This window comes from Sorex fumeus, unplaced genomic scaffold (assembly GCF_029834395.1).
Source record: "Sorex fumeus unplaced genomic scaffold, SorFum_2.1 ptg000022l, whole genome shotgun sequence".
NCBI classification, from domain to species: domain Eukaryota; kingdom Metazoa; phylum Chordata; class Mammalia; order Eulipotyphla; family Soricidae; genus Sorex; species Sorex fumeus.
This window is the reverse complement of record NW_026606079.1, coordinates 2,140,644-2,154,170: the sequence shown is the minus strand read 5'-3', so window position 1 is coordinate 2,154,170 and position 13,527 is coordinate 2,140,644. Positions and strand designations below refer to the sequence as shown.

Genomic DNA, 13,527 nt, shown 5'->3' with positions numbered 1-13,527 from the left:
GTTCCGTGTTGATTATCTGTGTCGATTATCTGCATCCACCTACGTGTTGTCTCAAGACTCAAGAAACTTCTCTTTCCCGGGCTTAGATGTGTGAAGAAAGGCAACGAGTCCAACAGAAGGAAGATGGATGCCAAAGACGGGTTGAGGGAGCCTCGAGGAGAGACCTGCCCGTTCAGGCGAGGGCCAGGAGAACGCCCGAGGGCAGTGAGGCAGGATCAGCGGGTGGCTCGGGGCTGAGTATAGGCCTGAGCCCAGCGCCACTGGGAGGTGCCCTGAGAAGCACTGAGCACTGTCTGGGAGCCCCTCCCCCCAAAAAAAAACTTTCTAAAGGAAGAGGCAGTGCGGCCACAGCTGGGAAGGGCCAGGATGATAAGTGACAAGGCACAAGTTTGACCCCAGCACCACATCATGGTCCCATGCCCTGCCAGGAGGAAGCCCTGAGCACCGCCGGGGTGGCCCAGGAAGAAGGCAGTGGCACCCGCCATGACAACACCTAGTCCCAGAGCAGGAAGCCCATCACCCCCAATCCCGCAGCTGGAGCATGTGCTCGGCTATGGGGCGCTAAAGGAGCACCCCCCCCCCCCCGGTGTCAAGGGCTGAGTGCTGCGAACACCGCCTCCCTCCACCAGCTGGACACTGCCCGGCTCACTAGGCAAATGCCCTGGCACAGGCCCAGCCCCGGGCAGCGCCCTCTTAGACCCCTGCAGCAGTGAGAGCGGCAGCAGGCTCAGGAGGGGATGGGATGAGAAGCGAGAACAGTCCCAGTCACTGAAGAAGGAAACGACAGACCTAGCAAACGCACCGAAGGCCCGTGCAGGTGGCGCTACAGTGTCCAGAAAGGCACCCCATGCACATGCTATGGGCAGAACTAACAGTCCAAACGGGCCGGAGCCACAGCACAGCAGGGAGGGCACTGGCCTTGCAGGTGGCCGGCCCTGACATCCCATATGGTCCCCTGAGCGTCGCTGGGTGTGGCCCAAAAGCTAAAAATATATATATATATTTTAATTCAGAGTCAAAATGCCCATAAAACAAAAGCAGTACTGCCAGGTGCAATCTCAGAAGAGCCAGGCGTGGCCCCGACCCCGCTGGGATGGCCTTCAGTCCTGACAACATCCTAACGGAACATAAGGACATGAAACAGGAGATGTGAGACCTCAAACAGGACCAGCAGCCGGAGCCCCATTACAGCGGGGATGCTGGGCTTGCATGAGGTTCAATCTCTGGGACCCCATATGGTCCCCCTCAAGTGCTCAGTGTCCCAGTGTGGTCCTGCTGCCTCATACCTGGGGCTCCAGATGGTTCTCCGGCACTGCATCCAGCTGTGTGTGCGCACAAGGTGTGAGTGAACCTGACAACTGTGTGAACACGTGGCCCAGGACCCTCCCTGGCGAGGAGGCCGCAGCAGTGTGTCCTCACAACAGCAAGTCACGATCACAAACAGTTCCCCCGCGCAGCGGCACTAACAGGTGAAAAGTCCCCAATTTCAGCCCACAATGGCTGAAACAGTCGGGGCCTTTGTACAGAAGACAAATGAAGACGTCAGCTGACTGGGAGGATGGGAATGCCACATGCGTGATGGGGGAAGACCCTGGAAGAGGCGCCCAGATGCTATACAGGAAGGGGCTCTTGGGGGACATATGTCTTGCAACAGGAGGTACTGGGGAGGGGGTGGGGAGTTTGGGCCACACCCAGAAGTGCTTGGAGCTTACTCCTGACTCTGCACTCAGGAGTTACTTGTAGGACCACATGGGATGCTGGGACGCAAACCCATGTCAGTCACATGCACGGCAAGCACCCTACCTACTGTACTATCTCTCCAACCCTCAATTTGGGTGTTACTTTCTAAAAATTCGGCCCTCCATCTGTGAAGCATCTACTAAATATTTTTGTGCTAGCTACTTGAGTCAGTGACCAGCTACCTCTAAATTACTAGCCATAATTTGGCAGTGCCCGTTTCCCGTGTCAGCTCTTGGCGGAAGTGGGGGATTACTCATCGTGTAGTGCTCAGGGAAGGACTCTGCTGCCACCTGTGCAGCATGTGCTCCAGCCCCCTGACCACTGCCCTGGCCCTATCTTTATTTATTTATTTTTGCTTTTTGGGTCACACCTGGAGATGCACAGGGGTCACTCCTGGCTCTGCACTCAGGAGTTACTCCTGGCGGTGCTCAGGGGACCATACGGGATGCTGGGAATCGAACCTGGGTCGCCGCGTGCAAGGCAAACGCCCTCCCCGCTGTGCTCTCTCTCCAGCCCCAGGCCTTATCTTTAAAATCTGCAGTTGCCACCTACCAGAATCATTCAACTTCTAAGCAAGTTACTATTCATCTTGAAATGAAAGACTGCAGGCTCCTTCCCGGCCAGTGTTCCCGTGCGGGCTCTCGTGGCTGTAGCCAGACTCAGAGGCAGAGATTCGGTCTCTGCCCCACTGCAGTGTGCAGTCGCCTCAGGTCTGAAGAGCCACTCAGATGTGAAGGGGACAGCAGGGCCCAGGGCAGGACGGGGGGGACAGGGCCAAGAGCAGGATGGGGGGTGGGGGTGGGTTGAGAGCACCCACAGAATGGGGAAGGGCGGGGTCAGGAACCCCCAGAGGTGGCTGAGAGTCTGCTTGGTTCCAGCCCCCAGTGACCAGCATCTCCCAAGCCTGGAGGCCAACAGGGCTAACGCTTTTATTATTATTATTTTTTTTTTGCTTTTTGGGTCACGCCCGGCGATGCACAGGAGTTACTCCTGGTTCATGCACTCAGGAATTACTCCTGAGTGCTCGGGGGGGGGGAACATATGGGATGCTGGGAATCGAACCTAGGTCCGCTGCATGCAAGGCAAACATACTACCTGCCGTGCTATTGCTCCGGGCTGACGCTTTTAGAAGGGACTTCCAGGAGCTGGGGGTGAGGCCTATGGGGGCCCCCGGGGTGGGGGGTCTTGGCAGCCGGAAGGGCCCCTCCCACTGGGTACCCATGGACAGACCAGACTGCGGAGTGGTACCAGGGACGGGTCAACGGGGGCTGGGCAGGCTCCGCCTTTCTCCAGGCAGTAGGATACTGGGGGTGGGGGGGAGGCAGCTCCTTCCCCACCCACCTGGGTCGGCTGCCTGCTGCCCTGCTGGCGGCGGGACCGGGCAGGGCTGGCAGTGTCTGTGGCCCGTGCCTGGGCTAGTATGGCCCCTGCACCCCCCTCCCGGGGGCAGAGCTGAACCGGCCACTGGGAGTGGCCACGGGGCCTGTGCCAAGGAGGAAGCACCAAGCCTGGAGCAGTTCCACCCGCCCCAGGTGGCGGGGGCCTCCACTGCACCCCACTTCTTCCCAGGGAACCCTCCAGGTCTGGGGACACCCCCACTTCACGGTATCACCCCAGTCTACATCTCCCACCATCCGTGAGGCCACGCTTGGAGGCAAAACGCCTTTATTGAGCCAGCTGGGGCCCTGCTGGGGCGCAGGGGGCTTGGGGGATGGGGTGGGCAGGAGGAGCTGGTCGGGCACTCAGGCCTCAGCCTCGGCCTCGGCAAATAAGGGGTTAATGAAGTAGTTGTGGCTGCTGCTCCGGGGGTCCGCGGGCAGGGCTGGGGGATCTGGGGGCTGTGTGGCACATTAGGGGGCGTCAGAGGGGTGGCGTGCAGTGAGGGCGCCCGCACCCCCATGCCCACGGCCCCTCACCTGCGATTCCGGAACTGCCACGTGGAACACGGGGTTGTCGAAGCCCAGCGGCGCCGCGGGGGCCGCCTCGTCCCGCAGCCTCCACCTGGGGGCGGGCCGGCCGGTGTCAGCGCCGGGCCCGCGCCCTCGGGCCCCCAGCCCCGTACCTCGGCCCCCAGCCCCAGCCCCGTACCTGAGCCCCCGCGCACGGCGCAGCAGCAGCGCCCCGGCCAGCAGCGCCAGGAGCAGCGCGGCGCCCAGGCCGACCCCCAGCGCCGCGGCCCGGCCGCGCCCCGACAGTCCCGCCGCGGAGCCGCCCCGCAGCGGCGCGCCCGACTCGCGGACACTGGCCGACAGCACCCCGAGGGCCGGGCCTGCAAGGCGGAAGCGTGAGCGCAGGCGGCGGGGGCGCGGGCCGGGCCGCGGGGACGCCCGTTACCTTGCTCCGCGACGTCGGCCAGCAGCGCGCGCGCCAGCCGCCCCGCAGAGCCCGGCGCGGGCCCGCCGGACCCGCCGTCCCGCACGACCACCTGGATGTGCGCGTCGGCCTCGCGCGCCCCGGGCACCTTGGACACCGCCACCTGCAGGCCCTGGTACTGGGGCTGCGGGGGGGGGCGCAGGATTAAAAGGGGGCCGGGGGCGCCGGGCCCCAGGGGCGGGGAGCGGGCGGGGCCGGACCCCGTTACCAGGGCCAGGAAGTCGCGCAGCAGCCGCTCCCGGTAACGCTCCAGCTCGAAGGCGGGCCCGTGGGCCAGCGACACGACGGCTCCTGCGGCCGGAGGGCGAGGGGCTCAGCCGCGGCGGTGCCCGGGCCGGGGGGGGGGGCGAGGGGCGCGGCCGGGGGAGGGGGCGCTCACCGCACAGGCCGCAGCACTGCCCGGCCGGCAGGAGGGCGTCCAGGCAGGCGGCGGGGGCGCAGCTGCCGCCCAGGGGCCCGAGCAGCGCCCGGCAGATGTGCGGCTGCGCCTGCGAGGCGGGGAGCGCGGTCAGCGCGCGCGGGGCCCCGGGCCCGCCCCGCGCCGCCCCCGCCGCACTCACCGCCGCGTTCCCGCACTCGCAGCCCGACGGGTCTCCGCACGGCTCGGGGCTCAGGCTCAGCGTGCCCGGCCCGTGGAAGCGCAGGCGGCCGGCGCGGGACGCCAGCAAAGCCGCCAGGTCCTCGGGGCGCGCGAAGGTCTGCGGGGCCGAAGGACCCGGTGAGCGCAGCCCCGGCCCCCCGCCCGCTCCGCCGGCCCCCCGCCCGCTCACCTGGCCCCCCGTCGAGACGCTGCGGACGCGCGTGTCGCCCGGGCCCAGGCCCACGCGGAAGGAGGCGTCGGGCGGGAAGACCACGTGGTCGTGGCGGCACGGGACGCGCTCGGTGTCCACGAGGAAGAGGCCGCGCGCCGCGTCCGCATCCGCCGGGCGCCACAGGCGCGGGTCGAGCCAGGAGAAGCGGTCCGGGTCCCGGAAACGTGCGGGCGCACCTGGGGTCGCGGGCCCTGAGAGCCGCCCGACTCGGCCACCCAGAGGCCCAGCCCTCCCGACGCGCCCCCAGGACCCGGCCCGCCCCCAGAGCCCCGCCACCACACCCCGCGGGCACTGCCACAGGGATTCGCTTTCACATCCCGGGCACGCCCCCGGGGCCCCGCCCCTACTCCCCAAGCACGTCCCCAGGGCCCGCCCCGACCCCGGGTCCCGTCCCCACCGGGACGTGCTCATCCAAGGTCCATCCACCCCCACCACCCAGACACGCCCATCCAGGCTCCGCCCACACCTCCTGGCACGCCCACTCGGGCTCCGCCCCCATCCGGACACGCCCAACACGGGGCCGCCCGAAGCCCCACCGCAGGCCCCGCCCCGCGTCCCGCCCCGACACGCCCACAGGCCGTTGGACACGCCCCTTCCCCACCCCAGCGAAGGGTTTACCTGCGCCGCAGTCCCGGCCCGCGGCAGTGTCCGCGGCGCTGAAGCCCGCTCCTGCGGCCAGGACCAGTTCCCCGTCCAGAGGCAGCAACTGCAGGAAGCGCAGTTTGAGGCGGTGTCACGGGGTGGTCACGGTTGCCATATTCTTCAGCGTCCAGCCGCGTTTCTCAGCCGGGTGCCAACAGACCCGAGGGAGCAGGGCCCTGGAGGAGGGGCCCCGGGGAGCCCGCACGGGGTGACCCTGCCAGGGCAGCCCTCCCTGTCGGGCGAGTGGAGCCTGAGGCAAGCGAGCAGGGATGGCTCAGCCTGTCTCCCCGAAGCTCCCCCGACCTTCGGGCCCCACGTAAGGACAGGGGTCCTGACGCCCCGCTCCCTCCTGGGCTGGGGTGGACAGGCAGGGTGGATCCCTGCGGCTCCGCTTGGGACTTCTTAGCTTCGTGTCAGCTTGCAGGTCAGGGGCTGCTCTGCTCCTCCCGCACTGGCCTGACCTGGCCCGGACGCCAGAGCACAGCCCTGAGAGCAGCGCCTCGTGTGCAAGTCCCCAACCCGCACCTGCGAGCCCCACAGGGACTGGCCTGTGAAGAGCCAGAGGCCAGAGTGACCCGACAGTCACTGGAGCAGGTGCTGGCCTTGCGCATGGCTGACCTGGCTTCAATCCCCTGAGCACTGCCAGGACTTATCCCTGAGCACAGAGCAGGAGTAAGCCGGGAGCATTTCCGGGTGTGTCCCCAAAACAAAAAAAAGACACCTTCCCCCCCAAGGGAAAACACAAGGTATTAGACACACTAGAGTTGATGAGGAGCTTAACAGTGAGGTAAACGCGAAGGTGACTTCCATTCCTGTCATGGAACTCTCGGGAAGAGGTAGGGAAAGATGAAACTCAATCTGGGATTGGCAGAATCCAAATACAAGGGTGGGGGGAAGAAAAATACAGAAGTAACTGCAGGGAAACTTTCCAGATGGGATCCAAGTGGGGAACTGTGCGCTCAGGCAGCCTCAGGTGCCCAACAGAAATCAAGAAAATGGCTCATAGACAGGGTGTCTGCCCGGGCATGCGCAAACTCCAAGGGGACCGTGACCGGGGCTGGAAAGATTCTGAAATCCGCAATACCAATAGATTTTTTTTTCTTTTTGGGTCACATCTGGCGATGTGCAGGGGTTACTCCTGGCTCTGTACTCAGGGATTACTCTTGGCAATGCTGGGAATCGAACCCAGGTTGGCCGCTTGCAAGGCAAACATCCTACCGGCTGTATTATCGCTCCAGCCCCAATATACATAGATTAAAAAAAAAAAAAAGACAGGAGCCAGAAAGATAGTACAGTGGGTAGGGCATTTGCCTTGCACCTGGCCAACCAGGGTTCAATCCCCAGCATCCTATATGGTCCCCCGAGCACCGCCAGGAGTAATTCCTGAGTGCAGAACCATGAATAACCCCTGAGCGTCGCTGGGTGTGACCCAAAAAGAAAAAACAAGACAGTAATAATATTTTATGTATCTAAGGAAAAAACTGCCTACAGTTTATATGGAGCAGAGCTGCATCTCAAGGCCAGGGCAGGTACCAATGCCCATAAGCTTCACCGCCCACAGAATGACTGCCACATGCCCTGTCTGAAATGGGGCGGACACACAGCAGAGATGAGGGGTCCAGAGAAGAGGCCCAGACAAAGCTCATCACTGCCACCATTTTACAAACTTGAAAAGCTCATGAAAACAAGACGGCCGGTGAGGGCATGGCAGAGACAGAAAGACTTAGATTTACTCCAAGGAAGCTGCTGGCTTGAAGGAGCTGTGGGTAGACACTGACAAATTTAAGAAACCAGCATGAGCACCAAACTGGAAAACCTGAAGGAAATATATTGATTTCTTTAACAAATGTCAAAATGTACACAAAAATCAACAATTTAAATAATCAATGAAGAAATTCAGTGTTAGCCAGAGACTTCCTGCTCTCAAACTCCCACCCAAGATGTTTTTATAGGTGAGTAAGACACCCAACTCTCGAACAATAATTCCTTCCTGCTCGAATTGTTTGTTGAAAAACAATTTTGTTGGGGTGGGGGAGCCACACCCAGTGATGCTCAGGGGTGTTACTCCTGGCTCTGCACTCAGGTAGTACTCCTGGCGGTGCTCAGGGGACCATATGGAATACCGGGGTTCGAACCTAGGTCGGCCACATGCAAGGTAAATACCCTTCCCACTCCGACCTGGAAAAAGAGTTTTGAAAAGTGCCAGCTTCTTCTTATGGGCCAGTTTAACTATGAATTTCAAGATCAGAAGGAACACAAGATCAAAATTATACGCTTGTGCTACCTCTAAACACAGATGCAAAAATCCTGGATTATCAGCTCCGGTCTTGTACCAAATACACACACTCATGGGTGAGAATGGCGTGTCTGGTGCGCTGCACGCAGCGGGGACTCTATCTTGCAGCAAGTTTAGATCTGTGCCTGCAGGTGGGCAAGGATGGCTCAAGCCCAGCAAATCTCACTAATAACTCCTCGGGATGTGAAAAGAATAAATAAAGTTCAACAAGCTTATTATTTTTGGTTTTTTGAGCTGGAGTGATAGCACAGCGGTAGGGCGTTTGACTTGCGCGCAGCCAGCCGAGTCGGGTTCAATTCCTCCGCCCCTCTCGGAGAGCCCAGCAAGCTACCAAGAGTATCTCGCCCGCGCGACAAAGCCTGGCAAGCTACTTGTGACATATTCAGTGTGCCAAACACAGTAACAACAAGTCTCAAAATGGACACGTTACTGGGCCCGCTCGAAAAATCGATGAACAATGGGAGGACAGTGTGGTTTTTTGGTCACCCTCGGCTGTGCTTACTCCCAGCTCTGTGCTCAAGGATCCCTCCTGGCAGGGTTCAGGGGACCATAATCAGTTCTGAGGACTGACCAGGGGTCAGCAGAAGGGACAGTGCCTGACCAGGTCCTGTCTCTCAGACCCAGTGCCCAGCTCTGGATGGTCATTCCCAGAGAGTGTTGGGCTTTGAGCCATGGAGCCAGACCTGTGAGGCAGGGAGGGCTGGGGGCAAGGCAAGGAGGACTTAGTGTGAGGTGGGGAGGGCTGGGGAGAGAGGAGGGGAAGGCTGGGGGGAGGCGGGAGGGCCTGGCAGAGCTCATTCTAAAGAGGAAAACAAAGCTGCACCCCAACTACTGCCCCACAGAGCCCAGGGGACAGGACTGCTGTGGAGAACATGCAGTTGGTGCCTCTGCGTGGAAGAGGCCCCAGCCCGAGGGCGGAGTTGTAGGGGTGGGGGGATGTGGGTTCTGTCAGGCCCACACTCAGCCTCTGAAGCCACCCACTGGACAGAGATGCAGAAACGGGGTACAAGCCAGGGTAGTGGGGGGGGGAGGGACCCCCAGGGAAAGAAGCTCCAACTGGAGGAATGACGCTGACCCCTGTCCTGTGCTGGGCCACGGAAGCCCACTGCACGGCCCAGACCCAGGCCCGTGGATCTGGAAGTCGCTATTTCCAGGCCACACGTGAGTCCCTTGAGGCTGGGGGTGGGTGAACAGCTGAGGCAGCTTGTCTCCACTCCCGGGACTGCCCACCCATGAGGTCAAGTGCACTGCAGTGGTCAAAGTCAACGGCACCCCAACTACCTGCCCGGCCCCCCAGATTCGAGAGCCAGGAGCACTTGATCTCCCACCCGGGATAGGACGACTGTGGGGGCAGCAGGTGGAACCTCACCGGCCCCCTCTTCCTAGGCAGGAAGTCAGGACTCTGGGTGGCCGTAGGAGGGGGTCCCCTGAGCACAGACCTCCTCACTGACCCGACTCCTCCCAGGGGAGAAAGGTAGCAGATCCTGTACGTGGGATGTGGGTGTGGACCAACTTCTCCCACAAGCCCAGTGATCTCTGGGTGAGCCCCGCACAGTCCCGGTGACACTGCATTTCCCAAACTTGAACTCGTCCGAACCCTTTCATCACCCTCAGTGCAGAGGTAGGGAGCAGCTGGGGGAAGGGTCCGCCCGAACCCAGGGAGGGGACTGGTCAGGCCTAGGGGGGTGCCCGGACCAGCCTGGGATCCCTTCCAGGAGGCCGCTCCCTCAGTGCGGGTCAGAGGCGCCAGGGGCTGGGGGAACTCACCATGTCCGCGACGCTATGGGACCCCTGCACCAGCACCGACACCATCTGCGGGGAGAAGCGGCGTCAGTGGCGGGTCCCCCCAGATCTCCGCAGCCCCGCGCCCACCCCTGCTCCCCACGCACCCGGGCATCCCCACACGCCCGCCCCGCGACTGCTGCACCTTGTCCGCGGGGAACTCCACGGCGGCGCCGGCGCACGGGGTCCGGTTCTGGCTCCAGTTGGTCGCGTCATCGAAGTTGGTGTTGGGGACCCAGAATTTGTAGGCGGCCCGAGTCAGCGCTGGGGGCGACAGCAGGTCCCTGCTGCTCAGGGCCTGGGGCAAAGCTCAGGAACCGGGGAGGCGGGGCCGGGGCAGGTCTGCGGAGCGAGGCCCGCAGGGGCGGGGACTGAGGGGGCGGGGCCATAGGGACGGGCCCTGAGCGGGGCGGGGCCACATGGAAGGTGCGTGAGGGGGCGGGGCTATGGCCTGAAAGGGGCGGGGGCCGTGGTATGAGCGGGGCGGGGCCTGCAGGGGCGTGGTCATAGGAATGGGGCCTGAGGCGGCGGGGCCACAGGGACGGGGCATAAGCGGGGCGGGGCCTGAAGGGGCGGGGCCATAGAAATAGGGCCTGAGCGGGGCGGGGCCACATGGAAGGTGCGTGAGGGGGGCGGGGCTATGGCCTGAAAGGGGCGGGGGCCGTGGTATGAGCGGGGCGGGGCCTGCAGGGGCGTGGTCATAGGAATGGGGCCTGAGGGGGCGGGGCCACAGGGACGGGGCATAGCGGGGCGGGGCCTGAAGGGGCGGGGCCATAGAAATAGGGCCTGAGCGGGGCGGGGCCACATGGAAGGTGCGTGAGGGGGGCGGGGCTATGGCCTGAAAGGGGCGGGGGCCGTGGTATGAGCGGGGCGGGGCCTGCAGGGGCGTGGTCATAGGAATGGGGCCTGAGGGGGCGGGGCCACAGGGACGGGGCATAAGCGGGGCGGGGCCTGAAGGGGCGGGGCCATAGAAATAGGGCCTGAGCGGGGCGGGGCCACATGGAAGGTGCGTGAGGGGGGCGGGGCTATGGCCTGAAAGGGGCGGGGGCCGTGGTATGAGCGGGGCGGGGCCTGCAGGGGCGTGGTCATAGGAATGGGGCCTGAGGGGGGCGGGGCCACAGGGACGGGCCATAAGCGGGGCGGGGCCTGCAGGGGCGGGGCCATAGAAATAGGGCCTGAGTGGGGCGGGGCCTGAGCGGGGCGGGGCCACATGGAAGGTGCGTGAGGGGGCGGGGCTACGGCCTGAGAGGAGCGGGGGCCATGGTCTGAGCGGGGCGGGGCCTGCAGGGGCGGGGTCATAGGGATGGGGCATAAGCGGGGCGGGGCCTGCAGGGGCGGAGTCATGACCTGAGTGGGGCGGGGCATGCAGGGGCGGGGCCACAGGGACAGGGCTTGAGTGGGGCGGGCCACGGGGGCGGGGCCTTCAGGGGCGGGGTCATGGCCTGCAGGGGCGGGGCCATAGTGACAGGGCTTGAGCGGGGCGGAGCCTGCAGGGGTGGGTGGCGCCCGAACGGAGGGGCGGGACCTGCGAAGGCCGGGCCTGCAGGGGCAGGAGTTGCAGGGTGGGGCTGCTAGGGCGGGGCCTGAGGCGCCCCAAGGCGCCAGTCCAGGGAACCATGGGCTGCCAGCGGGCGGCTCCCCCAGGGCGGGGAAACAGACCCGCAGCGCAGCCTTGAGCGCTGGGTCCCCGTTCGGGCCCCCCGGGTGTCGCCCCCTTACCGCAGAGGTGGAGCACCAGCAGAGCCCGGCAGAGCGCGCCCATCTCGCCTGCAGCCCGCAGCTCCCTGCGGGGACTTTGACCCGGGTCCGCGTGACCGGCGGGGCGGGGCGCAGGGAAGTTACCTGTTACCCAGGGGCTGGGGTGCCTGCCGGCTGGGGTGGGTTCAGGGGGCTCCAAAGGGAACTTACCCACGGTCTCGGGCCCCGACCCCACGCTCGTTGTGGCTGGTGGATGGACTGGGGAAGGGGCGCTGGTGGGCCGCGGGGTGAAGGGGGCATCTTCCCCCCAACCCCCCTCCCCCGCTCCTCCCCTCGGGTCCTTGAGTATCCTGCGCATCAGCATTTTCCTCAAGGCAGACAGCCCTTAGACTCCCTCCCGGAGCCACGGAGCCACTTCCTTTTTCCCGGCAGGGCTGGCACCTGCTTTCTGCTGCCAGTCAGGATGGGTGAACCCTCCCCAGTCGGTGGGGGGGGGGGGGGAGGGCTCCCGCGGGGCCGCTGAAGCTGAAGCTCTGCCTCACCCAGGACCAGCCCATTGGGCAGTGTCTGTGCGCTGCCCCTGTTGCTTCCATGGGGGTAGGCTGCGGCTGGAGGTTTAGGACCTTGGGACTCGCCCCAGGAGGGGCTGGTTCTGCTGGTTCTGTCTTCCTGGCCTCCCTCCATCACCCTAATTAGGGTCTCATGCAGAGCCTGGGGGACTTGGCAAATGTCTGAACTAAGCCTGAAGTTTCTGTTGAACGCTGGGAACCCTCCTGAGGGAGAAATGAGCTGCACTAATGCCCAAAGGAAGCTGCTTGAGGGTGGGGATTGCTGTCTGCAGAGGTGGTGAGACCTCACCTGGAGGCCAGGGAAGGCTTCTTGGAAGAGGTGCTGTGACTGCTGAGATATGGAAGCAACTCACAGCTGCAGCTGAGGACGTGGAGGACGGGCAAAAGGCGGCTGTGGGGTACTAGTGACCTCCCTGCCCGGTGAGAGGGGTCCTGGAAACAGAGACTAGCAGGCATCCAGATGTTGCAGCCCTGCCAAGCGTGGGCACAGGCATCGACTCTCCCCCAGAGCTGTAGTTGGATCCCTGGCAGGCTCTGGAGCCCAGACTCGAGGCGCTGCCGCCATTCACAGCTGCAGTCACTAATGTCAGGACCACTTGGAAGCTGACCACCATGCTTTCAAGCTGGTTGGATGCAGTGCGAGGCAGCTGCTCCAGGCCTGGCACTGATCCAGCAGCTCTGGCGCTGGGGCTGAGTCTGCATGTCTCTTGCTCTGGAAGTCCCTGCCCAGGGCCTTCTCCCACCCTCTCTGCAGGCGGTTCACAATGCTGGGGAAGAGGCCTGGCAGGAGGCACCCGGAGGGATCTCTGAGGGAGGCCTGTGATTGGCTCCAATCAAGGCCCAGGGTTGCTGTTTTGACAGGTTATCACGATCCTCTCCTCCCGACAGAGAGTGGACAGACCTACTGGTGCGGAAGGGCACCCTCGGGTTGTGGGGGACCCTCACACCTGATCTGAGGTCGACTCCCCACGCTGTCCCTGACGCGCTGTGTCCACAGGCAGGGTCTGGCCCTCTGGGCCTGGCTGTCCCTTGCCGGGAGCAGGCTCAGCAGTGTGGCTCTCTCCAGTATGGCCCCTGTGTTCAGCCTCCACGGTCACCTCTCCAAAGGCCCTGCTCCTGCAGACTCCAGCTCAGGCCTGGGGACCCTGAAGAATGCCCCACCCAGGTCTCTTCACCATCCCCACCCCAGAACTGTCCCAGGCAGCCTCACTGCCCCTCAGTGTCTGAGCCATTTCTCCAGGGGCACAGGACACCAGGACTGTCAGGTGTGGCGGGGGCGGGGGGCTCCTGGCGGGATCCAGCAGAGCTGGGCGGCCACCAGGGCAGTCTCCCCAAACAGCCCGCACCCCGGGCAGAGCGGCCAACCTGCTGGATGTTGCACACACTGGTGCCCCGTCCCAGAGGCAACCCCGAGCCCCCCGCCCCCGCCTGGTGGTTTCTGGGCCACGCACTGTTCCCACTGGGGCTAGGAATGAGACCTGGGCCTCAACTGCCAGGCTCTCCTCAGGGGCGCCCCAATGTCACCTCCCCAGCAACCCTGGGGTCTGCCTCCCTGCAGGAACCCCCACCCCCATGGCAGGAAGCCCCGCGCCGCCAGCAAGGTCACAGAGAGACC

At 64.0% G+C, this 13,527-nt stretch overlaps 1 protein-coding gene across 1 annotated transcript; it reads right to left on the bottom strand.

Moving 5' to 3' along the window:
* Positions 1-3,482: 3,482 nt before the first annotated feature.
* Positions 3,483-11,427, bottom strand: AMN (amnion associated transmembrane protein). Its single transcript, XM_056113772.1, has 12 exons — positions 11,365-11,427; positions 9,791-9,909; positions 9,631-9,675; positions 5,544-5,631; positions 4,884-5,101; positions 4,674-4,811; positions 4,493-4,601; positions 4,322-4,404; positions 4,075-4,237; positions 3,829-4,009; positions 3,675-3,741; positions 3,483-3,578 (listed from the first exon to the last, which is right to left on the bottom strand). The coding sequence occupies exons 1-12, from the start codon at positions 11,405-11,407 to the stop codon at positions 3,483-3,485; spliced, it is 1,350 nt and encodes a 449-aa protein (XP_055969747.1). The 5' UTR covers positions 11,408-11,427.
* Between the last annotated feature and the right edge of the window lie 2,100 nt (positions 11,428-13,527).

Excerpts from the sequence above, each read along its gene's own strand:
- AMN (XM_056113772.1), bottom strand. The coding sequence starts at position 11,407 with ATGGGCGCGCTCTGCCGGGCTCTGCTGGTGCTCCACCTCTGCG. Across the intron at positions 5,632-9,630 it reads CCCATAGCGTCGCGGACATG|TTGCTGCCTCTGGACGGGGA; the intron begins GTGAGTTCCCCC and ends CGCTTCCTGCAG. Across the intron at positions 3,579-3,674 it reads ACAACCCCGTGTTCCACGTG|CCCCCAGATCCCCCAGCCCT; the intron begins GCAGTTCCGGAA and ends TGTGCCACACAG.